This window comes from Rhinolophus sinicus, chromosome 11 (genome assembly GCF_057876585.1).
Source record: "Rhinolophus sinicus isolate RSI-liver-muscle chromosome 11, RSI-T2T, whole genome shotgun sequence".
NCBI lineage: Eukaryota > Metazoa > Chordata > Mammalia > Chiroptera > Rhinolophidae > Rhinolophus > Rhinolophus sinicus.
Window position 1 is genome coordinate 21,452,480 of NC_142511.1, and position 27,645 is coordinate 21,480,124.

Below are 27,645 nucleotides of genomic sequence, written 5' to 3' on the forward strand. Positions count from 1 at the left end.
TAATGTAATCAATTATTTATTTCATTTAGGGAAAATAAATTTTTCTTTACATATATTCTTGAACTTTTCTTGTTACATGTAAAACTAACGTGTTCACTGATGTAAATTAATATAAATAATCTTAATATTACAAAAGAATATGATTTATAATCTAGGATCACTTCAGAAATATAGAATATTTTCTTATGTTAATATTATAATATCTCTGGATACTTTTAAAGACATTAAGTTAATAAAAAGACATCTTCTATCCTTTCACCGTTTTACAGGACTGTTACAAGAAAGAAAAAAAGATTGTCCTAATAACAAAATTCAAATTATAGCTTATCTATCTTACAATTAAGGGGCTAAATCCTAGTTAATTATCTGTGCTTGTGTGACAAAGAAAGAATCATTTCTTCTTTCTATACTTCTCCTTTGCCACCAACTAACCCACGAAATTCAACACTCGGGATCATTAGCATGTTTTTCATTTAAAATATTTCGTCAACATATTCAGATTCATTTTAATAGAATTAGAAAATAGGAAAATGCCTTTGAGTTAAGAAGGATTATTTTATAATATGGTTCATCTCTCTGGCGATTTTGCTTAAAAGAGACTAGGCAATACCTTTTTTGTTTGTTTTCAATATTCAATTAATGTTTTTAGTTTTTTATTTTTTTTTAGTAAGTAAAAATAGCATTACATATCTAGTGGAAAAAAGTCACTTGTTTCCTTTTCTTCATGCTCACCTTTTAAGCTACACTTTCCTATACTTTTAGGAAATGTCTACACTTTCCTATACTTTTAGGAAAGTAATCACTCTCAGGCTTGTAAGATGTTCTACTATCAAGAGGGTTGGGAGTGTTGAGAATGTGATTCCAGGGCACATTCGTTTCTCCTCACTGCACTGATAGTCCTATGCACCTTAAAGACAATGATAACGTGCAAAACAAAGAACACGACTGCATATATGGTGTCCACGCCTCCAGAAATTTATATGGAACTAGAAATATTCTGTGTACTTGTGTACACTTTCTTCTTATATCTTCTTTGGCTAAGTCAGCTAGCCAATGACTGTTAGCATCACGAGCAAAACTGTCAATATTATATATGCGTGTCCTGAAAGTTAAAAGAAAAAGTTAAAATCAACATGCTTGTATTTACTGGTGATAAACTCTAATTTTCTATTTACTATGTGATAAACCATAAATGAGTTAATCGGGTGATTTGGGATACCACACAAATGCAAAATTAGTAAGTTATGGAATACAGACAACCTTACCAGTATAGTTAGAGATTAGTAGCTATAGCAACACAAACTAAAATATGACACTTAACTTTTTAGTTTTGGACATTAAGTGGCCAAATTACAATCAATTAAGATACTTTCAGATTAAAAATCAATGAGAAAGTTTTGTCAAAAGAAGACACCTAGAAAGCTTCACTGATACATTAACGTGAATAATTTTGTGTAACAACATAAGAGATATCTTATAAGATCCGTAAACAGGACTTTAAAAAGCTACCTTAAAACAAATTTTAGTATTTCATAAACTCTGGAAACTCTAAAAGCCATCAAGTAAAAAGAAGAAATGAATACAATGTAAGCCAATCATCTCACGAAGCAAATAGTCATAATGAGGGCGTTCCTGTTCGGAAGCCCTAAGTATCAACCTTTTGTTTTTTTCCCCAAATATTTGTGGCATTGCTAACATCTAATCATTACAATAAACTGAGTACAAAACACAAAATGAGAGCATGCTGAAGAGTCAAGAATTGAAGACGTCATGCTGAGAGGTTTAATATGTTAGTCATTCATGCAACAAAGAAAAACAGAGCTGACAATAATAGAGGTTTAAGTCTCTATTATCCTTTTAACAATCACAGATAAATCCTGAGGCAACTGTATTGACGGACATTTTGCAAGACGCAGAAATGTGATGTTATAGAACCAGATACCTTTTATAATTTACCAAGTCTTACTTCTGAGGCATCAGGAGTCACAGTTAAATTATGACACATGGCATTTTGTGCTTTGTTGTCCTCATGAGTGTAATAGGAGCTGAACAGCAGAGAAGGAAAACACTAACTGAATTACCTAATTTGAATTTGAATTAAAAAGCAATACCAGCATTTTCCTACAACCACATCGTTTTTTTTTATATATAAACTAAAATTTATCATACAAGTTCAACACTTCTAAAAGAAGTAAAAAATCCTTTGATAGGCAAACACAAAGGATCACCAGGTGAAGAGGGTATATTATCACCTTTACACTCATTAACTCTTTCCCCGTCCTCATTAAGAGCAAAATTTTAATTTAGTCAATATGAAATCAGGAGAATAACCAGGAATGTACAAAGTTAGCTCTTACCCTGAAATGCTTATATTTACTTCCCAAGTAAGGCAAGTGGAGCATTTTTTTCAGTGCATGTGAAAAAGGCAAATTCTTAGTACTTTGCACAAATTTCCTCTTATTCAGAAACAGAGGAATTAGGTTTACTGCAAACATCAATAAAATTCTAAACAAATACTTCCTCCTTCTGTTTCAGCACTTTTCATACTATTAAAAATATCATGGCCAATTATTTTACCAAAGAATGTAAAGAAACTGATGACAGCCGAGAGCTAGCTAGCAAGCACCCTATAAACTCATTACTTTCCCCCCCCCTCACCTACGGAGCCCCAAAGCCCTGGCTTTGGAAGGTAAATTCATCATGCTCTAATCCATAATGAGGGCAGGAACAAATGCAAGGAAGTACATAAAATGGGTGGTTTACTTTTTCTTCCAGAGTAGTTTTGCTGAGGCACCTATACCAACTCATTTTATATGACTGAGAATTCTGTACGTTTTGGCTGGGCTCTAAACCACATTCTTAGAAAGTTTCTGAAACGTCTAAGAGAAAGTCATACCGTGTTTCCCGAAAATAAGATCTAGCCAGACAATCAGCTCTAATGCATCTTTTGGAGCAAAAATTAATATAAGACCCGTTCTCATTTTACTATAATATAAGACCTGGTCTAATATAATATAATACCGGGGCTTATATTAATTTTTGCTCCAAAAGATGCATTAGAGCTAATTAGGGTTTCCAGGTGGGAATTCCCGCCCGTTCTCGGGAATTTTTTTCGCTTTCCCATTCTGGAATCCTTGAGAAAAGTTGGTCGGGAAATTGGGAAAATCGGCTCCTTAAACCCAGGTGGTTGGTAGTATCGGCTGTCACTTTGTGGAAACGATTCATCATGCAGAACAGAAAACAGTTTGTATCTTGGGATTCGGGAACAGGAAAGCGAAAAAAATTCCTGAGAACGGATGGCAATTCCCTCATGGAAACCCTAGAGCTGATTGTCCGGCTAGGTCTTATTTTCGGGGAAATACGGTATGTTACTACATTTGCTATTATAGCCTCTAGACTACTTCATTGGCAGTAAACAAATATCTGTAAAAACTATTAAAAAAAAACAGAACCTAATGATCAAACATTTTTACTAAAAGACTGAACCCTTTAGAGATTTAAAAAGCATTCACATATTTTAGCTTATAATAGGCTTAAGTAAAATTGTTAATTTAAGGAGAAAGGAAAGTTATATAGAGCAAAAAGTAGACAGCTCACCCAAAGAATTAAAACCAGCAGTTAAGTAACAGCATTAAAACATAGTTGCTCTTAATTAATGAAAATATAGGAATTAAGACAGTTTAGAAATAACTCAAGTTTATATGAACTCCATAATTCGTTTTCTGAACAGTAAAATCTGTAAGATAACAGTAGGGGATCAATTTAAGTAATCCTGTTTGTCTACAGAGCATGTCAGGGTCAACCATGGCATTATACTTAATATATACTGGGGGTGCCAAAAAAAATGTATACACATTTTAAGAGCTGTTATCTATGCTCAAGCAGTAGTTCGCCATAATCAGAAGTGTCTGGACGCCGATGGTAACCACTTTGAGCACCTCTTGTAATTGCAGGAGTCAAAGGTGACTTGTATTCATCTTTTGTAATCAGTATATATTGAGTATTACAATTTTAATAGTTTTTTTCCTTTCTTAAAATGTGTATACAGTTTTTTGGCACCCTCTGTCTATTTATATTCAATGCAGATCATATGTTTCGAATAATAGCAATTTTTTTCTTATGTGTTACTATATTACCATCTAAGGCTTGCCATATGCCAAGCAATGTTCTAACCTCTTTACAGGTGGCAACTCATTTGATCCTTACTGTATGAGAAAACTGAGGCATAGAGAAGTTTAGTTGCTCACAGTCACGTGGCACCTAAACAGTAGACCCAGGATCGAACCAAACAGCCAGGTTCCAGAACCTACCCTATTAACCATTGGGCTATTTTGGGCTAGATTGGCCTGTACTAATAAATACAATTCAGAAAAAGGCCTAAGCACAGGCAATTTAACAATATGTTAGAAGTTGGCTTTTCCTAGATTTCTTTGATTTGGTATAACACACATATACTATCATAAATTGTACTAAGGAAAAAGGTGAGTTGATTAATAGATTGCAAAGGGAGACTTGGGCTTTCAAATCATTTTCCTTTGAACTGTTGTTAATGTCCTTGAATATATTCAGAAATTTGAAAACACACACAAAGTCTATTCATACAAGGTAGTAATTTCAGACAAAAGAAATAAAGAGATAGCATATTGAAAAATACAGTTAAGCTAAGAAAGTTATCTACTCATGATATAGTATCAAGTTTTATTGGAAAGAAGCTAAGGATAAATGTTTTAAATCATTAGAATTTCTGCTCACCCTGATTTTCCATAGTCCCAGAAAATTCTGACTAGAATTAGGGTACCAATTATTATAGTACCAGCAACAAGTCCTTGAGGGGAAAAATTTGGTAACACAGTTAACATAAATATGAGCAATTACATGTACAGAGTAATTTCACAATAACAAACATACTGGTTATGAGGCAAGTTAAAGAAAATATAGAAGACAAGAATTATATTTTGTATATGGTTTCCTCATGTTACAAGTTTGAGAGTAAAAAATGCATGTTATTTATCCGTAATCCTGTTTTCTCAGGTAAAATGAAATAAAATATTTAAAATGAAGTATCACAATGATCAAATAAAATTTGTTGGACAGGTTTTAAAAGATTCTAAAGTGTTTCAATGCCACTATGCACAATTTTAAAAGCTTTGCTGATTGATTTTCATATACCGTATGTATTTCCTCCTCACTTCACTCTCCAATGGCCTTGAACTCTACTTTTGATCTGTCTACAAAGGAAATTAGAGATGACACTAGAAAAGCAAACTGAAGCTAATGTGTCTAATAGGTATATTTGGTTCCAAATCAGCAAATATAAATGTCACACAATTGCACTATCATAAGGACACATGATTTTAAAAACAAAAACAAAAACAAACAACAGAAAAATCTGTTTCCACCACAGGTAAGTTTTTACAGTATTTTACCCAATCAATTTATTTAACTGATGCCCTACCACCTTGCCAGAAGCTTGGAAAGACTGTATTCATAAAATAAATTATGGTTCTTCAAAATTTTTAGTTTCTTTTCCTTTGACCATGTCCCATTAACCTCACCATTTTCTACTGCTACAAAAACACTCCATTTTCTATTTGAATGATAAATATAGAAATTTAAAAGTGATCCAAACTACTTAGATGACAGAAGTAAAAGCGTATTTCTAGAACACTGGTCCATGCATACATGTAAATCTATAAGAAAGTGTGTGAAGGTGGATGGTTTAACAGAAAACCAGAGTAAAATATAGAAATATGAGAAACATAAGTCTACATAAATGATTCCTTAGTAAATTAATAAGGGAGTATTATCTCCCAAATTGGAAACAAAAAAACTTTAAGTTATGAAGGCAATAGTTTATGAAGTCAAAATTCACTTGGTATCTATAGGAAACCATCCCAAAAGTGAATCAGTGTCAATTTAATATTTATGCAACTTGGGATAAATGAAACTGTAAATTTTGAATTAAATTATGATTATGATTCCATGTTCTTAGTCACTAACTGAAGAGACTCTGAGGTAGGAAAAGTACATAATTTTAAAAATGGTTTTCTCCAAGTGAAAGAGATATTTTAGTAATGTCCCCCAATGTAGAATTATTTTTACATACTGTTTAAAATGTTGCAAAGCAATTTTCCACCTATTATCTCATTTGGTCGCCTCCAATAACTAGCACAGTGCTTGGCAAATAATAGAAAGTGCTTAGGAAATATTTATTAAATTCATGGAATGATGTTCTTTTTGCAGACAAGAAAACTAAGAGCACTAAAATATAGAGTATCATCTTCATTTCTGAAGAACCCAAGTCAGAATTCTACCTACAAGATCTGGTGTTAATTAAATGATGCTTGTCTCCTTTTCTGAAGAAGTGTGTGTTCACCTAGTCACTTCAAAAGGTATCACTTATATCTAATCAGGTAGAAATGCAGTCCATGTGCTATGAGAAACTAAGCAAGTTGTAGGGAGGTTTTGTTCTCCCTTCTAACCTTATTTAACATAACAGAGTAAAGGGACTGAGGTCGGTGGATAGGTGATTTCACACTGGAAAGAGACTTTTGCAGAAGAAAAATGAATGTGCTTGAGTAAACCTTATATTTTCAGACTTATAAGTCAGGTTCCACTTCCTCAGCAACATGTATAGGACCCTTTAAGTGTCTTGCTATTATCACTGGATTTTCTGTGCCTCTGTTATTTCTTCAAATTTTTAATATAAGGGAAATTCACACACTTCCCTTTTCCGACTAAACAGATCACAGAAAAATTACATGATTACCTAACTTCTTAACTCTGAATAACAGGTAGGTAATTGAAGTCACTTTATAATGGGATTTAAGTTTGTCGTGCATAGACAGGTAATAAGATACAGTGAAGGCCCTTTATCAGCATCACATTCATTTCAAATCCCCACTTGTGATTCAAGACTCTTCAAAGTACACTTGAATTTGGGCTAGTGTGTAATACATGCTATATTCTGGTAGGCAGAAAGCATTAGGAAATAAGGATCTATGTTTAAAGGATACAGAAAATGTATTTTAGATTTTTCACTGAGTATTCTCTTTTTTTTATTTAATATTCCTTTAATTGAACTTTTAATTTCCATAAGGGACTTAGGAATGTCACAATACCAGATTTAAGCAATGGAGGGGGGAGAAGCAATACTTGTAAAGAATCTGGACTATGTTAATTGTCAAATTTGAGTTGTGCAGTTTCTTATCCTCTACTAGGACAAGAATCTTTCTAGACTTGCAAGTACCCAGTTCTGGAAAAACTAGTCATCTGCCTTTATTAAAGCACCTAATAGATGTGACCTTGGGCACGTTCTAAATCTTGCCAAGCCACAGTTCTCTCAGATGAAAAATGGGACATAATTATATTATAAGATTGTGTGAAAAGTTAATAAAATGTCTAAAAAATGTCTGAAATTTTTTTTTAAAGGGGAGAAGGCGATATAAAAAAAAAAGATAGAGAAAACACTGTTAATAGAACCAGCAGAAGAATATCTTTAAAATTCACAATACAGGCTTCACTTACATGGCAAATAAGGAAATTCTGAGAAGATTAGTCCGTTTCTCTTTCTTAGCAGAATTAAATGGGAAAAAATTCAACTACTTTGAAAGTTATAATGTTATCTGTGTTATTTACTTACACTGCAGTATAATCAATAAAAGCAATTTCCTTGCAGTGGAGTTTGCTTCTTTAAAATGAGAAAAGTGACCTGATTTACACAATAAATTTTATTGTCATATGTGTGATTTAAGAGGAAAGGAACTCCTCTTTATTTCTGAGCACAAGTTAGAATTACAACTAACCTTGAAGAAAAGTTTCTGGGAAATCACATAATGTATACCTCAAGAATTTCAGAGAAAATAGTAAGTATTTCAGATCTTCATTGAATACCGCTGAGCAGATGAGAAAAAGCTCATCTATTACACTCATCACAACAACCAAAATGTCATGAACATTATATCACTAAATCATGGGATTTGCATTTAGAACACATTTATTTCTATGTAAAATATAGAATGAACGAATTGAATTCCAACTGTATGAATCTTTCAAGATAAATCTTTCAGCTTAAGGGAGGTTTATTCAAAATATAAAAGAACTATAATAAATAATAATAAAAGAATAATTTAAAAATACCTGCTTTCAGTGATATAGTCCTTTGGCTAATTCATGTATGCATAAGATAGGAGATTGCAGATTACAAGGACGTAATTTTAAAATATACATTTTTTGTAAGAGTGCATCTTCTATTGGATATTTTTATCAACATGTAAATTTAACGGTTCTTCTTAACAAAGATTTCTCTTACCATATTCTTTAGGAGTTTATTAATCTTGTCAATGTATAATGTCAAATAATATATTTATGGGCAAAAAAAAAAGGACTGCACCAAATACGAAAAGAAATTATAACATAGATATGTTTTGGGCCTCACGCCTACAGCAACGGAATATATTTTAATGATAACTTTGCTTTAAATCACTGACAGGGAAGGGAAAAGGAAGAGGATATAATCAAAGGTAGAACTCTATTTTATCTGGGGAAGGACAGAAATGTAGAAATGGTCAAGAAGTAGTTTATGATTAATTATAAAATATCTGAGGATAAAAACTATATTAATAACATTCTTCTTTTTATGGTTCTTCATCCCTAGAATGACTCACTGAGACAGTAGGCACTCAATTGATTGATTGGCCCAATGATTTTAAGTTTTCCTAACATTACCTTGGAGCAAGAACATGGTTGGAAACACTTAGGAACGTACCAAGTACCTGATGGTGTCCACGAAACAAGGTGATAAAATGCATTTACGTGTTTTCTCTTTTGCACCGATAAACACCGCTTTTTAATAGTTTTCCTAAGACAGTTAAAAGACAATATTCTCTTCCAGAAATATGGATTGTACATCCAACAATGAAGACAATGTCTTTTAAATTCCAGAAAGCCAGACTTACCAGATGCAATGGTGCTGACCCCTAAAGAAAAGCAAAAAAAGAATTACAAAAATAAAAATGTTAAAGAATCATTGATTTGCTAGCAGTTTTATACATATATATACATACACACACACACATATATATATACAAACTGTACTTAAAAGTTCAAAAGTCATTCAGATTTCCATAACCAAAAGAAATAATTATATTTATGAAAACAATTATATATTATGCACAATCAAATAACACACACACCAGTGCCTATATCTATTCAACAGAGTCAACACTATAAAAACATAAGACACAACAGTTACATGAATACTGAAACAAACACCATGTAAATGATTATGTTATTTAATGACAAGAAACAAGATCAAAAGCTTAAATAGTAACTGCTGATCCAATCCTATGATCAAGAAACTATCAGAAACTGAAGTCTCTTTCAACTCTATCTAGTCTATGAAGACTCTATCAAAACTTAAATTACCATATCAGGTTATTTACTTACATCGTTCAATGACTATGAATGAGGCATTGCAAAACAGCTTCACTTTCAGATAAATATAGAGGTTGCCAAAAGAAATGTATACACATTTTAAGAAAGGAAAAAAGTGTATTAAAATTGTAATACAGTGAATGATGCTAGCATTCCTTTGATTAACGCCATCTTTTGAGTAAACGTCATACTACACATTGCTATGTAATTCAATTCAACTTCAAAAAGTAGTACATAGAAAACATCTCTTAAAATGTGTATATATTTTTTGGCACCTCCGGTATATTTATAATAAATAAATTGCTCTCTTAAGTGGTGAACAAATTTACTCAATGTACCATGGAGAATAGGATATATTGCATAGCAGAAAAAGCATAGAATCTGGAGACAGCAAACATGTTTAAACCCCAATTTTGTCCCTATTAACTATGCATTGTATATGAATCATATAAGTTAATCTCTGAGCCTCTAATTTATCATCTATAAAATGAAACTTATTTTGCAAGGTTGCTGTAAGGACAAAAGGAGATTTGACTTTGAGTGGTGAATACACAATGCAATATACAGATGATGTATTATAGGATTGTATTATTGGTTAATATTATTAACCAATAATATTAACCAATGTCACCCCAATAAATTTAATTTAAAAAAAAATTTTAAAGCAGTGGTATGATATTTAAAGAATAAATTAATTGCAAATAAAAGACTTGATCCCAAGATCAGATGAGATCAAGCATGTTCAGGGCAGTACAGCCGTACTAAAATTAACTCAAAATGGGTCAAAGACCTAAACATAAGACCTGAAACAATAAACTGCATAAAAAAAAAGCATAGGTACTAAACTTATGGACCTCAGGTTCAGAGGTATTTTATGAATTTGACCTCAAAGGAAAGGGTAGTAAAAGCAAAAATAAATGTAAGGGACTATATCAAACTAAAAAGCTTCTGCACAGCAAAAGAAACCATCAACAAAACAAAGAGGCAACCAACTGAACGGGAAAAGATATTTGCAAACAACGCCTCTGATAAGGGGTTAATATCCAAAATATATAATGAACTCAACAACAAAAATTAAACAATCCAACTTAAAAAATGGGTAGAGGACTTGAATAGACAACTTCTCCCAAGAAGACATACAAATGGCCAACAGATATATGAAAATATGCTCAACTTCACTAACTATTAGTAAAATGCAAATCAAAACCACAATGAGATATTACTTCACACCTGTTAGAAAGGAACCCTCAAACACTGCTGGTGGAAATGTAAATTGGTACAGCCACTATGGAAAACAGTATGGAGGTTCCTCAAAAAATTAAGACTAGAATTATCATATAACGCAGCAATTCCTCTTCTGGGCATCTACCCCAAAAATTTAAAAGCATTTGTCCGTAAAGATATATGTACCCCTGTGTTCATTACAGCATTATTCACAGTGGCCAAGACATGGAAACAACCAGTTTCCTTCAATGAATGACTGGATAAAGAAGATGTGGTGCATATACACAATGGAATACTACTCGTCCATAAGAAAAGATGGAATATTGCCATTTGCAACAACATGGATGGATCTTGAGATTATTATGCTAAGCGAAATAAGTCAGACAGGAAAAGTCAAGAACCATATGACTTCACTCATATGTGGAATATAAAACTGAAAGCAACAAAGGAACAAGACAAACAAAGAAACAAAAACTCATGGATACAGACAATAGTTCAGCGTTACTAGAGGGTAAGGAGTGGGGAGGTAGTGGAAGAGGGTAAAAAGGGTCAAATATATGGTGATGGAAGAACTGACTCTGGGTGGTGAACACACAATTTAATATACAAATGATGCTTTATATAAATGTACACTTGAAACCTATATAATTTTACTAACCAATGTCACCTCAATAAATTTAATAAAGAAGAAAAAACAAAGAAACTTGATCCCAAATATTGGTTGTATTTTTATCTTAACAATTGACTCAAGTTTAATTTAAAGGTGTTAAATTATCTTGTATTTTTTGCAGAAAAATATTTCAACAAAGTTAGCTCTATAACAAATTTACATAAAGTGAAACATTTCTCTTTGCCCTGCTATATTAAAAGTTGGGCATACTAATCTAAAAATTTTAGGCCCCAAAATGTCTTAAAAATTTAAAAAGTCAGCGAACACATACAAGTGTTAAAATTAATGAGCTAAATTTAAATGTACAAACATAAGCCACAAAACCAATATTGAGTGCAAAAAGTCAAGGTAGAGAATAGAAATATGGCATGTTTATGTGAATTATAAAAAAATACAAAACAATGTTTTGCACTACTTATGGATACATACATGTGCCATAAGAATAGAAACATAGAAAGCTTGCACACTGCCTCAGGGCTTAATTGCCTTATGCCAAGAGAAATGGGAGTAGGGAAATGTGTAAAGGAACTTTAACAAAAATATCTATCATGGTTAAATTCTTATAAATATCCAAGTAACGGCAAAATAGGCTTCAAGGTAGCAATTATGAAATGTATGAAATCAGTATGAAAACATGGTAATAATGTGTAAAATTATTTTTAAAACCACAATTATTTGATGTCATTGAAAAGTGACCAAAACCGGGTAGAAATTGAAGTTCCCCTTTTAAAGAGAGGAACTAAATGAGGAGGGATTTTGAGTATTTGCGTGTATTTGGCCTTTTACCTAATGGAAGAAAGAAATATACAAAGAAATTTCAACAATAATATCTGTAATGTTTTAAGTTTTTAAGAACTATCTGGGTAATAGCAAAATAGACTTCAACATAGCAAATCTGGACAAAATATTAAAAAACAACAGTAACAATGGTTTGAAGGCCCTGGAGAACAAACTAATAAGTGTAGGCAGAGACTGATCAAAGCTGAGAGAACTGCATGGAATGACATTTTGCATATACTCATATGCAGCTGAGGGAAATACCTAGGCCATGTGGTATAACGAGCAGAAAGCCAGTCTTACTGGATTGAGAAGTCAGAGGATGAACAGAACATCTAGAAACTGAGGGGGCAAATCTGAGGGGCTACTAATGTTCTATTTCTTGAAATTTGTGGTGGTTACGCAAATACTTGTTTTAGAAAAGTTATTGAGCCGCACATGTATGTTTTATGCAGTTTTTCTGTATGTGTGTTGAGTTCAATGAAAATGTTAAAATGATTTTAAAAAAATTATTTGCTGGTTCAGTTCTATTGACATTTTCCAAGAAACCAAAAAAGTAAGTTATCTCTGTTGGAGAACAAGAATGTCTATAAAAAGGGCTATATATTAGGCAAGTTGTGAGACAAAACAACATCCTGGTGGACTGGAGCACATGAATTAGTAAGAGGGGTTTCATAAGAGGGGTCTATGGCATATTTTATTCCACTTTTATAAAATAAGCTTTTATTTAAAGAGCCTTGTGTTAATATGAACTATTTCAGAGAACTCTGTGTTTTCAATTACTTAGATGCTCTATCTACCAAGTTAGCAACTTTAGGGAATCTGAGAGATCTTTTGGCATACTTGAGGGATGGGTATCTCTCAACCAACCAAACCCAGAAATCAACCTTAAGGAGGGTACATACTTGGTTCTTTAAAGGGTCTTGAAGAATTCAATGACTCCCTAAAGCTAATATAGAAAACAAAATTTCTTCACCAACTTTAATTTAGCATTATTTTTACGGGCCATACCTTTTTCTATATTATAGCAAAATGTTTCTTTTTTAAAGATTTGACGTAGCACAACTCAAGTCTGCCTCTGAAGAATGTCCAGACATTAGTATGAAAAAACTCAGGTTACAATAAATCACAGACTATTTAATTTTGAGATCCTGGTCAAGTTGAAATTTCCACCATAGCACATTAGATTCATACTCAGGAACCAGATCAATGTCAACTCACCTACAGAAAGGGTTCTTGGACGAAACGATGTGGTTCTCCTCGTAACAACTTGACTCTGTGTTGCTGTAATATGAGCAGAGGGCACTGTTTGTGTTGTACGTGGATGCTTAATCACTGGGTCATGTACAGCAGTGAACTGTTGTGTTACTGTGACTTGTGTAGCAGAAGTATTTGCAATGATGGGAGTCTGGGATGCTGGTGGGGTCTCTGTAGATAAAACATGTGATATAGGGGATGTTTTAGCTATTGTGGCTGAATCATTTGCTGTGATGGTTTTCTGAGGAGTTGATGAGGCTTCTTTAGCTGCAACATTTACAGAGGTGAGTTTCTGAAGAATTAGTGGGGACTGTGTAGCAGTAGCATTTACTGTGATGGGTTTCTGAGGAGCTGATGGGGCTTCTGAAGCTGGAATATTTACTCTGGTGGGTTTCTGAGGAGTTGTTATGGCCTTTGTAGCAGAAGCATTTACTATGATGGGTTTCTGAGGAGTTGATGAGGCTTCTGTAGCTGAAATATATACTGTGGTGGGTTTCTGAGGAGTTGGTATGGCCTTTGTAGCAGAAGCATTTACTATGATGGGTTTCTGAGGAGTTGATGAGGCTTCTGTAGCTGAAATATATACTGTGGTGGGTTTCTGAGGAGTTGGTATGGCCTTTGTAGCAAGAGCATTTACTATGATGGGTTTCTGAGGAGCTGATGGGGCTTCTGAAGCTGGAATATTTACTCTGGTGGGTTTCTGAGGAGTTGGTATGGCCTTTGTAGCAAGAGCATTTACTATGATAGGTTCCTGAGGAGTTGATGGGGCTTCAGTACCTGGAATATTTGCTATGGTGGTTTTCTGAGGAGTTGGTGGGACTTTGGAAGTTTGAGGACTTTCTGTGGAGGAAAAAAATGTTTTTAAAAATTAGCTAAATAATGCTGTCCAAAGTAAGATTTGGAACCAATTGCTTTCTCAATGACTCTTCTCTTTGCCCCCCCCCCCACTACAAACACCTAAATATGACATTTAGGAAACTAAATATTATTGCGCATTTCCAAAGGAACTGAAACGTTACATTGTTTTTGCTTTTATATAATTTATACTGACAGAAAACTACACCAAAGTAGTACTGAGATATTTAAACTGTTTTCTGTGTGAAGAAAGAAAACCGAAATTAAACGTAGTGATCTCATTCTGTGACACACCCCAAATAAAGATGTTTTTTCTCATAAATTGTCTTCCTTTACTCATGCCAAGACTAAAGGACAGCAGGATGCAACCTTGGGACCAACACAGATAATCACAACATAATTACTTTTTCCAGAGTTTTCAGGATATGTTAGTGACCTTGGGAACTTGTTTTGTTTCACTTATTTTTTAAAGTAATAAAGTCAATTGGAATAAAATAACTCCCTTTTTCTCCTCTTGAGCTCGTTACCAACTTTACATACATTAGTTGTGTTCCTCTTTGGATTTTAGGTCAGCTAACAAATATCTGAAGTGCAACTTCCGTTAAGATCCTACTCTCAGTTACACAGAGAAAGATATATGTGGATTCTAAAGAACAAAATAAACAAACAAGCAAAATAGAAACAAACTCATAGATACAGAGAACATTTTGATGGTTGCCATATGAAAGGGGGGTTAGGGAGGCTGTGTGAAAAGGGGAAAGGGTTTAAGAAGTACAAATTGGTAGTTACGAAATAGTCACGGGGATGTGAAGTACAGCATAGGGAAAATAGTCAATATGGTAATAACTATGCATGGTGACAAATAGTACTGGACTTTCAGGGTGATCACTTCGTAAGTTATATAAATATCTAATCACTATGTTGTACACCTGAGACTAATATAATATTATATGCCATTCTAATTGAAAATAAAACAATTATTTTAAAAAAGAGATCCTGTTCTGATAATAGCATAGTAAAATTTTAGGTTTTCAGTGCCTGTTTGACTCTGGGTTGCTTATACAACTCCCTCTTAAGGCAGCATTGAATCCTGCTTAACACTGTTACACCACATGTTCTGTAATCCCTCTAAACTTCAGTTTTCTCATCAGTAAAATGAGCATAAAAACAGAGCAGATTTTATAACACTACTGTAAGGAAGGAGGGAAATAATTCAGTTATTTCACACAGTGTCTGCCCCTGAAACAACACGTTATATCATCCAATACTGCTACTGCCAGCACCATAAACATACATTCTGCTCTAGGCGCTCAGATGTCATTTGTTTCCTTTACCTAGCTCACAGGATACTACAAGGGATAACTCAAGTAAAATACTAGAAAGTAACATAGCACTTAGCAGGCACTCAAAAAATGAGTCAATGTTTCATGTACACTTGAAAAATTTTGCCATGTGTCCTTCTAGGACTCAATGCTCTTATCATCAATTTTTTAAAGTTTAATTGTTGTTCACATCTTCCATATTCTTATTACTGATTTTTGGTTGCTTGTTCTATTAGTTATTGAAAGAGATATGTGGAATTGTAGAACTATAATAGTGGATTGTTTATTTTTCTTTCTGTTCATTTTTGCTATATGTACAGACTGAAGCTATTTTTTTAAGTGCACATAGATTTCAGATTGTGATATATTTTTGTTGAACAGATCCCTTTATCATTATGAACTGTCTTATCTTAAAATGTACTTTGATATCAACAGAGTGCAACAGCTTTGTGTGTGTGTGTGTGTGTGTGTGTGTGTGGTACTTGTTTGCATAGTCTATTTTTCCATTCTTTACTTTCACCTATTCAGTGTTCTTATCATTAAACTGTGGCTCTTACAAACAGCAAATACTTAAGTTTTATTTTACTAATCTAATCTGACAATCTTAGGCAAATCACACATAATGTAATCACTGATATAGTTGGGTTTATATCAAACACCTCACTATTACTAGTTTTCCATTCCACCTATCTATTTTACTTTTCTTTTTGTTTCTCTCTTATTGCCTTCCGGATTAAATATTCATTATCATTCCTGTATTAGTTTGTGATTTATACATTCTTTTGCCATTATTTTCATGACAACCCTAGAGATTATAATATATATTAGACTGTAAGTCCATTATGCAAATTAACATTTTTACCACTTTTTAATACTGCTAAAACCTTGTAACTTTCAAATTCAAGTTACCTCTTTCTGCCTTTTGGTTTGTTGCTATTGTACATTTGTATTCTACATGTAATTCAAACCCCACAAGACATTGCATTTATTCTTTTGTAAAGTCAGTATTCATTTTCCTTTGCCATTGTTCTTCATTTCCTCTTGCATTTTCATGTTTCACTTGGGACAGTTTCATTCTACTTGAAGGATTTCCTTTAGTTTTTCATTTTGTATAGGTCTGGTCTGCTGGTGACAAGTTCCCTTAGTGCTTTTGTATGAGAACATCTTTATTTTGCATTCAGTTTTAAAGAATATGTTCACTGAGTATAGAATCTTAGGTGAGCAGTGATTATTTTTTATAGTATTTTAAAGATTTCTTATTAATGTCATTTGGCTTCCATAATTTTTGTTGAAAAGTCAGTGATCAGGTTTAGTGTTGTTCCTTTGACAATGTATGTTTTTGCATCTCGGTGCTTTTATTACTACTTTTGAGTTTCCAAACTTTTGTTATGAGGTACCTGGAAATGGTTTTATTTTTATTCTGCTTAGAGTCCTGAGAGCTTTGGGAATCTGTTGGTTGATGCATTTCATTAGTTTTGGAAAATTCACATTATCTTTTTGAATATTTCTTCTGTTCCTGCTTCTCTCTCTCTCTCTCTCTCTCTCTCCTCTTTTTCTAACATGTTTAATATGTCTGAAATATCTCAAACTTTTATCCTTAGTTTAAATTCTTTTTACTCTTTGTGCTGCAGTGTGGGCATTTTTAATTAACCTCTACTCCAGTTCCTAATATTCTCTCCTGCTGTGTTCAAATCACTGTTAAACCTATCTATTGTGTTCTTAATTTCAGATATTATATTTTCCAGTTGTAGAATGCCTATTTTACTCCATTTTTATAGATCTGAATTCTCTATTGATGTTCTCTGTTTATCTTTTCCTTTAATGTCTTAAACATATTAATCACTTATTTTAAAGCCCTTGTCTGCTAATTCAGTTATCTGGATCTTCTTTATCTGGTTTGGTTTTCTTCTAATCTGGTTATATTTCCTTGCTTCTTTCCATGTCTAATAATTTTTTTATTGCATGCCATACATTGTATATAAAACATTTAGATGATATGATCTTCCAAAGAGACAGTCCCCTTTTCTGGTAGGCAGATTGGTTTGCGGTGATCACATCCTCAGTCTATGAGGGATTGAGCTGGGTTACAGTCTTAGTGAGATTTTTTTCTACTTCTGCTCTTGCCTCTGCTCCTTGGGAATGACTCTTCTGGGCTTCTGATTGGCAGCCTGGTGGATCTTTGTTTCTTAAGCCCTGAGATACTATGGCAGATCCAGGTCTATCCTTCAGAAATCCTATAACCCAACAATCTAGCCTCCTTCCCCAAACAGCTTCAGAATGGACACAATACAATGTCTTAAGGGGGAGACTGGCTATATGCTTGATACAGGCTTGTTCTTCTGATGAGTATTTTTTGTCCAAATACCATAAGGTTCAGAGACATTTCATTTTGTACTTTGGAAGCTTTGGGCCTAGCTCCCCAATCTCACATGCAGCCCCAGAAATCAACAAATGACTCTTGGGAAAAACTGGTTCTGCATTTGAGGACCTCAATTTTCTGTGTATTATCCTAGCCCACCATAACCATTAAAGTTTCGCTGGTTTCTCTCTTTCCTGGCAGTGGTCTTTTATCTGGATCAAGATGGATCTTCAGTCCAGGGCATCTCAGAAGGGTTTACCTTCAACCCCACCCCCAGGAATTTTGGTTTACTCAGTCCTAGTTGTTTTCACAGCCATATCTTATGCTTTTAAAAATATTATTTAGAAAAGAATCTACCCAGATTTTATAGTTACTGTAATGAAAGCACTGACGTGCCATGACCTACTTAGCCACTACCATCGGGTTGTAAGCTCTAAATAACTGATGACTTAATAAAACAGAGGAAAATAAATATGAAGTGGATCAAATGGCCAAACAATCCAATTTAAAAAAGGGGCAGAGGAACTGAGTAGTCATTTCTCCAAAGAGTACATACAGATATCCAACAGATATATGAAATGATGTTCAACATCACTAAATTATTAGGAAAATGCAAATTAAAACCACAATGAGATATCACTTCATACCTCTCAGGATGGCTATCATTGATAAACCAACCAATAATAAGTGTTGGAGAGGATGTGAAGGAAACCCTTGTATACTGTTGGTGGGATTGTAAATTGGTGCAGCCGCTATGGAAAACAGTACGGAGATTCCTCAAAAAAATAAAAATAGAGCTGTCATATGATCTAGCAATTCCACTTCTGGGTATTTATCTGAAGAAAAAAATAACTACTTTGAAAAGATAAATACACCCCTATGTTCATTGCCGCATTACTAGTAATAGCCAAGATATGGAAACAACCCAGATGTGCATCCACAGATGAATGAATAAAGAAGATATGGTGTACACACACACACACATACACACACACACACCACACACACAAAACACACACTGAAATATTATTCAGCAATAAAAAAGAATGAAATCTTGCCATTTGTGACAGCATGGATGGACCGTGAGGTAAGTGAAATAAGTCAGACAGAGAAAGACACAAGCCATATGATTTCACTTATATGTGGAATCTAAAAAACAAAAACAAAAAAGAAATGAATAAACAAAATAGAAACAAACCCATAAATATAGAGAACAAATTGATGGTTGCTAAAGGGAAGATAGGTGGGGGAGTGAGAATGATATTTTTTTTAATTTAAAATAAAAAATAAATTAAAAAGAAAGCTAATTCACTACAAACATGAGACATTATATGTATGTATGTATGTGTGTGTGTATATGTATATATTTTCGTATATGTCATGTATGTGTGTATTTATTTATTTATATATTACCACATATTTTCTACATCAGCGGTTCTTCCTTTTCTGGAAGTCATAGACCCCTCTGAAAATCTGATGAATAACTGTACCCCCCCCCCAGATAAATGCAAAATGCATATGTACAACATTTTACATTCATTTCTCAGGGATTCCACAGAATTTCTGAAGCCCTTATATAGACCTAAGAGTAAAAAAATATATATATATATAACCATGTAAACTGCTTAGCTTTGCATTCAGATGGCACGCCACTCCATTCTCCTTGGCCACCTTTGACTTTACAGTACAGTAGAGCTCTCTCAGATCAGAGTCAAGCCTTTAGTACCTTTACGTGTTATAAACTGTCTATATACATAAGTGTTCTGTTGCCCTTGAATTATTCCACTGTCAATTTCAGTAGTTCTGCACAAAAATTTCTTTAAAAATATTTCGGAATATTTTAAATTAATAAAACTGGACAGTTATTTTTTTAAAAAAAGTAAGATTAAAACATGTTAAATATTTTGTTTTTAAAAATCAAAGACTGGAGGGGAGATGGGAAAGATGGTAAATGGTTTAAAAGCACAAATTAGTAGTCACAATATTGTTCCAGTGTCATGCAGGGAATCTGGTCCCGCTTCCCACATAAGAACTCAAGATATGGTGAGGCCAAAAAGGAACACCAATGGAGCCATAGATAGGGGAGTCACATCACTATATTCTTGCTGGTGGCTGGACTTGAGACACATGAAGCAAACATCTGCCAGTACCCCAACAAGGGGTCTTCCTGCACCCCAGTCTTGCTGGAGGCCGGGCGAGACACAGCGAGCAAAACATCTGCACAATCTGCTATTTGCTGTCCGCTTTTCTGCCTGCCAGCCACCCAACCAACCAACACAGCCACAGCAGTTATATCAGTGGCTAATTGGCTAACTGGTTACAGCTGACAGCCAACCAGTCACAGCTGATGACCATCCACTACCCGAGTCAGCACCTTTCCACGTGAGGCCGAGAACCTGGAAACTGCTCTCTGGGACTCTGTCCCCACACATGGGGATGTGAAATACAGTTTGAAGAACATAATCAATAATGTTGTAAAGATTATGTAGGATGCCAGATGGGCACTGGACTTATTAGGGAGATCACTTCATAGAATGTGTAACTGCCTGACTACTAGCACTATATGCCTGAAGCTAAAGTTAAATAATATTGAATGTCAATTATAATTAAATATATAGTATAGTATATATTTATAGTATATAGTATATCAATTGTAATTAAATTTATATATTTATAAAAGTATATATTTATAGTATATATATATTATATATATACTATATATAATATATATATAGTACATATACTATATATGTATATATAATATATATACTTTTATATATTTTTTATATATAGTATATATAGTTTATACTATATACTATAAATATATACTATATATTTAATTATAATTGACATTCAATATACATATATATTATATATATGCTCACAGAATGTGGAGTACAGCATAGCGAATACAGTCAATGGAATTGTAACAGCTATATATGATGTCAGACAGGTACTAGACTTGGCGGGGGAATCACTTTGTGAGGGGTATAAATGTCTAACTGTTATATTGTTTTGTACACCTGAAACTAAAACAAAACAAAAAATCATTTTTCTAAATTCAGCATTATTAATGGGGGCTGCTTATAAATGCCTATTAAGTAATGGTACTATATTTGGAGCTTTGGATACAAGTGTTGTAAAACATGAATGCTAACTCTAAGACCAATTTATAGAAATACAGTAATGTGAAGTTTAATAAAGGGATATGACCTGTGAAACACATTGTTAGGCAATTTCATCATTGTATGAACATCCCAGAGTGCACGCACACAAAGCTATATGGTATATCCTCCTACATACCTAGGCTCCATTGTAATCTTATGGGACCACCGTCATATAAGGGGCCCATCATTGATTGAAATGCTTTATGCAGCACATGACTGCAATAAGATTTAGAACATATATGTAAAACAAAAATTACAATTAACTGTGCATGTTGTATCTCAAACTGGTGCTAAAAAAAAGTAAAGGAGTTCAGTGGCAAAAGCAGGGCGGAGATTTTAGGGAGGAAACGGAACTTGAGCTTAACCCTAAGATGACCTTTCTTCAAAGACAAAGCAGAGAAGAGGGCATTGCTGTTCTTTCCATGGGGAAATGATGTCAAATGGAATGGCTGGGGAATTCAAGTGGCATACTTGGGAAATAGAAATAGATCATTTGGAGAGGGCATAAGATCTCAAAAGCCAGAATTACATTTTGATTTTTAGGATAAAAAGATTTTAGCATGTGCTGACTCACAGCCTTTTACTTAAAGTAAGTCTTACTGAGCAGCTGAATTTGTAAAGCATATACAAGCAGAGTTACTCCAGTTATATTATAAAAAGTGCCTCCCCCAGCAGTCACCCTGCTAAAAATCTCAATGAGTCCACATTGTCTAATGGCATGAAGTTGTTTTTTTTATTTTTTAAGCAGGAAAGTGATGTGATCATGTGAACATTAAATTATATTGCACTGAATGCCCTGAAGTACAGAGAATACTAGCAAATTTATAAATTACTTTTAGGTATTGCTTTGCAAGAAGCAAAAACAAGCTAATCGGATTTACACTAAACTAGGGTGTATGATGACTACACATATCACCATTAGTTCAATTCAAGCATTTTCTGAGCACCTAATACATACCAGGCATTGTTCTATAAATATAAATGCAAAACTGAATAAGATATTATTCCCGTGTCTTCAAATATAGTGGGGAAAAAGATTCAAAGAAGTAATTTCAATACAAAATAGTGAGTGTTATTACAGAGGCATGAACAGTGGTGTGGAAAGAGAGACAGTTAACCAGACTAGTAGGTCAGAAAGCTTTTAAAATGACTATCAGAGCAGACCCTGAATAAGAAAAAGGAAAACCCAACCAGCCAAGCAAAGATAGGACTGAAGGGCCTTTCAGGCAGAGGTAATAGTATAAGGAATGATGTGGGGGCATGAAGAAGCATTGAGGTCCATGGAAAACTACAGTAGTTTGTATAGTCAAGAGTATAAAGTATGAGGGCCAAACATGAGCGTGGAGAAGTAGGTAGACCATGACTAGCCTTGTACTTTATAATACGGAGTTTCAACTTTGTAAGTGATGAGGAGACATTAATAAGCTCTAAGAAGGAAAGACAAGTCATGTTAGTGTTTCAAATGGATCACACTGGGTGGAGTATAGGTGAAACAACATCAATGGAGTGTAAGAATGAAGGCTGGAGGCCATTGTAATCAGTATCACCTTTGAACTCAGGCAAGTGGGATTCCTCCCCTAGCTCCCACACATTAAAATGCTGTGCTCTGGCTTCCTCTGGCTGTGCCTCTCTCTACTAGGTAAAGTATTTGCAGGGCTGAAGGGATGTGCTCAATGAGAGCTCCTCCCCCGCCCCATTCTAAATCATGCTTCAGGAACTGGCACCTGGAATTCCTGTGCCAGTGTGCCTTTCAAGGCCTGGAAGAAAGTGCCCTTTCTCCTGGTCCATATTCTTTAAAAAATATGGAGCACTTCACGAATTTGCATGTCTTTCTTGCATAGTGGCCATGCTAGTCTTCTCTGTATCATTCCAATTTTAGTATATGTGCTGCCGAAGGGAGCACATGGCCTATATTGTTGAGGATGGTCTATTCTGCTGATGTGCCTACCTAGCCCAAAGTTCAAAGGAGTTAGGGATAAAGGTCATACAGGACATGATGTGGGTGTATAAACCGATTTGTCCATTTATGTGCATCAGAGACCCCTCACAGTGCAAGAAGTGGGCACCTATTTGAGAACGGCTGGATCTTAGGCCAAGGACTTCCACATTTATTTTATCTGAGTGTTAGAAAAAAATTAAGATAATAAATGACCAAGCACAATACAAACCGCAGTTTGTTTTTAGTCCTTTATCTCCACAGCTAATAAATTAAGGAGCATTATAAATAAAAGTATTTAAATTAGCTAAGACACACATTAGAAGGTGAGGATACTACAAATACATACTGCAAATAATTCTTACTGGGCAGAAAGTAATTTATCATTGATTATTCAGCCCCACAACCTGAGTGCTTAGACTTTTTCAGTCTTACCTTTGCATTCTGGCAATGGATCACTCCAATCAACTGTGTCTCCCACAACCATACAGTAACTAGAAGTTGGACCAATTAATTTGTACCTAAACAACGAGAGGAAGAGAAAAGTTGGTTCTCTTAAATTTTGCAGAATATCATCTTAAAATATTTACTATTCCAGTAGATGGAGACAAAAACAATAATTGGTCAGAGTTCCTATGGCAGTTTAAAGAAAAAGAAATTAAATTTAAAAAGGTGACATCCAAAGGATAAAAAAGCATAAAACATGCAAAACATTTTTTATTGGGGTGGGGCACATGTTAGAAAATATTAAAGCATTTTAAAATTAGATGCTTGAATATTTTATATTTCTGAGTTCTAAAAGATTGATAAAGGCTTCCTAGAACAATAGAGAGTACTTATATTTAAAGGGTTCGAAGTATTCCCAGATTCAATATTAATTATATTAATGATCCAAACAGCTATGTTTAGTACAGAAGACAAATGATACTGATATTTCTGTTATGAAAAATGGACACAGAGTAAAATATCATAATTCAATTTGCAGATATTAAATGAGAAATGAACATGAAGTTTTCAGCAGCGTCTGAGACACTGATGACACCCAATGACTGAGTTCCTTTTCTCCACACAAATAACTGGTAAAAGATTTGAGCCAGAATAGTCTTTTCACAGTAGCAATAAACATTTTTAAACCATGATATTTTAAAACAGGTTGTTTGAATATAGGAAAAAACATATGCAAATTTATTATTTAGGTAAATGACAGATTGCTTTCATATTCAACACCTGGATTTAAGTTCTGCAACTATCATCAACATATTACAAGTTTTTCCTTTACTAATCACATTTAGAAGTTTAAAATGAATCACGTATATACTGAAAGCTAAGAATTGAGAGAATTTAATGGTATAAGAAATCTTCCTTTCTCGCCATATTTTACTAAATTTAACTGTGATGAGGTCATGGGAAAAATCTTTGAATAAAGGGGTAGTTTTATTGGTATTAGCTTATAAACACTAGCCACAAATCTAAAAATTTCCATCGTACATCCTAATTTGTTTTTTCATTTGTTAAGTATAGTATTTAGTATATCAAAACTTACCCTGTATTACATGAGAAGATGATGGATGCGCCAAATAATATGTCAGTTGTTATATTAATATAACCATTTATTATTTTTCCAGGATTAGGACACGATTTTTCTAGAAAAGAATACAAATTTCTTTTTTTCATTAAAGTATCAGGCACATCTATACAAATTCATCATCCAAATCATTGATAATCTCTTATTCTTAGACTTTTTAAGTCCTACATTCATTTGATAAGTTTCAAAACAAGCAACATATGTAGAATATGTACTTATTTCATTTACGGTAATCTTTAAATGTGAAATCTATGAGTAAATTAATATTCCTATCTCACAAGTATTTAGGTTGCCTGATTTAAAATAAAATGACTCTAATGGTTCTTTTAAGAATCATTCTAAGGAGAACAGGTATACACAGACTTCCAAAATGAATGAAGCAATACTATTTCCTCAAACACCATCAGATTAAGAATACTCTTTATACTCACTGTTACAAAATTCATCTGGTTTGGACCACGTGAAATTCTGAAGGCAAGTTGCTTTTCCTGATAGGGAATGATTCCTTGTGTAACCCAAACGGCACTCATATTCCACAACGCAACCCTCTGGGAAATAACTCATTCTGTTATAAGGCTGTTTCAGAGCTGCAAAGAGTAGCCTAGTTGGAACATCACAGCTACCTAAAAGTATTAACAAAAGCAACAACAAAAAAATAGTATCACTTTATAACTTATATTTAATTACTTTGAATTATCTGGTCCTTACATTACCCCTTTTTCTGTATTTCTTTGTACATATTTGGTACTTAACAATACTAACATCATTATGGCATTTAAAGTGTATCAAGTGTGTTCACATATATGTTTTCATTTTCTAATTACTAGAGAACTGTGAAGTAGATTTGGTACATACATGTCACTATGCCCACAGTTCTGGCCACTGACTCAATAAATACCCATGCCCCATGCAGCACAGGGGTAGTTGAGAACCAATATTTACAGATTCCTGGGCTAATGTCCTGGACAACAACAATAATAGTAACGATTCTATCTAATATTTATTGAATATTTCAAAATGTTTTACACATATAAATTCATTTAATCCCCACAACAACCCATGGGGACAGGATCAAATGAGCCAGTGTGTACATAAAAGTATTTACAAATTTTAAATATCTGGGCAAATATGAATTTACAGAGGCCTGGCATAGTGGAAAGGGTTTTGGATTTATAATCAAAAGACTCAAGTTTGAACCCTGGCTTTTCTGCATAAGAGCTGCTGATCTCAAGGAAGTTATTTAACTTCTGAGGGCCTGTTTCCTCAACTGTAAAATTAGGATGAGCCCCTATTCCCCGCGCTGAGTTACCTGGAGGATTAGAAGAAGTAATATATGAGAAGGGTTATAAACGCTGAGACATGATATACATACAAAGGTTTATGTACTTCAACCGACTGTCTTCTATCACAGATGTTTAAAACGTTAAAGCTGATTTCACGCATGGTTTCAAAAAATACTTGTGGCAGTTTCTATATTTACTGTGGCTTCCATTGCTCCAACTTCTTCAAAGGCAGGAAACAAGTCTTATCTTTATACCTACTTGTATATGTAAAAGCTATGCATAGATTTTTAAGTAAACATCGAGACATTTTTGAAATGCCATCACAGAGTTGTATTTGGTAAATACTAATTAAAAAATGAAATTTAAGAGAATAGAGCACCTATGTTATGTGTCCCAAAGTAATTGCCAAACATATTCATATATAATTTACTCCCTAAACAACAGTCGCTATCGTTTATTTTCTCTGTTAGTCAGTTCAGGAGGTACAGTGTTGGGGGGTGGAGGTGGGGCGAACCTGTTAATGGAGAAGCAGGACCTAGTCGATGAACTAATGATTATCAATTACCTGAAGTATGAAGTGCCAACAAGTATACCCTGGGATTTACTAATGCTAGAAAATGATCAGTTATAAGTCACTCCGAAGAGGGATAAATTTTAACAAGACACATTTCATTCCCATAATTTTTGTAAAAAGAAATGAAGAACTTACGATTACAAAACTCTGCAATGTCCGACCATGTACTGCCCGTAAGACAGATCACTGCGTCTTTCTTGCCAGGAATTTTTACAAAATCTTTATTACATTTGTATGTTACTGTGCTTTTTTCAGGAAAACTTGTACGACCTTCCAAAGCTGGCTTGGCATTAGGTACATCTGGGGGAAGGCTGCAGTCACCTAGGGTGAAAAAACCGGGAACTGAAGGAACAACCACTTTTCCATTCATTGCAGCACTGCTTTCCCAAGGCGAACAAGGGAAGCAGCAATGGCCTGAGATGTACTTGTAACATTTCCATCCAGTGCAGAACTGACATACCAAGAACTTGCTAGGCTTCCTGCCTTGTCAATTAATTTCAAGACTAAAGTAAGTCGAGAATAAATCCGTCCCCTTCATTATTCTTTTTAAAGTGGTTTAGTATTTATCTCTGCCTAGATACTGTTGTTAGGCACGCAACAAAGACAGACGCCCCTTGGAATATTACACCTGGAGGGAATGGGCAAACCTGGAGCGCTGTGTGCTGCACACGACTGGACTCTGCTTGGAGGCGAGGGAGGTCAGCTATTTTGCCTCCCACCCTTAAAGAGATAATTGGAGGTTTGAGAATTCACTCCGAGCCCTGCCTTTTGGCTTCCGCATGTTTGGCTGTTCTGCATACTGAGCGGTGCTTCCTCAATTCTCCACGCCTCACTCCTAAACCATGCCAGCTGGTCCGCCACAGCAAGACCCGCAATTGCTGGTTAGCAGCGGAGATCCTCTTCCGGTCCCAGGGATCCTGCCAGTAGGAGCTCTGAGTCTTAAATGTAGCGATTAAGGGTAATTACGGATGCCCACAGGTTCCCAGACTTCTCGGTTGTCACGGAGACTGACTCAGGCCCTCCCACTCAGCCCAGGCTTCCCCCGCGGCGCTCGTGCCCATCCCCCACTCACTCCGCACAGCCTGTGGACACAGCAGCAGTAGCACGGTCAGCCCGCGGAGCAGGCGCGACACTGCGCCGGCGCCCAGCCACGCCGGACTCATAGCGCGGGAACCAGAATCGCGCTCCCGGACTCCGCGGC

The 27,645-nt window shown here is 34.6% G+C and overlaps 1 protein-coding gene and 1 non-coding gene across 11 annotated transcripts; both read right to left on the reverse strand.

Moving 5' to 3' along the window:
- CD55 (CD55 molecule (Cromer blood group)) lies at nucleotides 1-27,645 on the reverse strand. 10 transcript variants are annotated; one of them, XM_088801694.1, is made up of 10 exons: nucleotides 27,517-27,645; nucleotides 26,580-26,765; nucleotides 25,019-25,210; nucleotides 24,546-24,645; nucleotides 23,438-23,523; nucleotides 13,328-14,203; nucleotides 8,958-8,978; nucleotides 4,753-4,825; nucleotides 1,957-2,045; nucleotides 1-1,102 (listed from the first exon to the last, which is right to left on the reverse strand). In XM_088801694.1, the coding sequence occupies exons 1-10, from the start codon at nucleotides 27,605-27,607 to the stop codon at nucleotides 1,047-1,049; spliced, it is 1,770 nt and encodes a 589-aa protein (XP_088657820.1). In that variant the 5' UTR covers nucleotides 27,608-27,645; the 3' UTR covers nucleotides 1-1,046. The 10 variants fall into 10 exon arrangements, with proteins under 10 accessions (XP_088657820.1, XP_088657821.1, XP_088657824.1 ...); XM_088801695.1 differs by having other exon boundaries at nucleotides 1,943-2,045; XM_088801696.1 differs by having other exon boundaries at nucleotides 955-1,102; nucleotides 1,967-2,045.
- On the reverse strand, nucleotides 22,863-22,969 carry LOC141569405 (U6 spliceosomal RNA). The gene has a single exon (XR_012493017.2). It is a non-coding gene; the product is annotated as a U6 spliceosomal RNA (small nuclear RNA).

What these genes read in the sequence shown, in the direction of transcription:
- CD55 (XM_088801694.1), bottom strand. Translation starts at nt 27,607, where the DNA reads ATGAGTCCGGCGTGGCTGGGCGCCGGCGCAGTGTCGCGCCTGCTCCGC. An exon ending in TGGGACTATGGAAAATCAGG is followed by an intron (nt 2,046 to 4,752) that starts GTGAGCAGAAAT and finishes TCTGCTGTTCAG; the next exon opens with CTCCTATTACACTCATGAGG. An exon ending in TGCCTCAGAAGTAAGACTTG is followed by an intron (nt 1,103 to 1,956) that starts GTAAATTATAAA and finishes TTTAACTTTCAG; the next exon opens with GACACGCATATATAATATTG.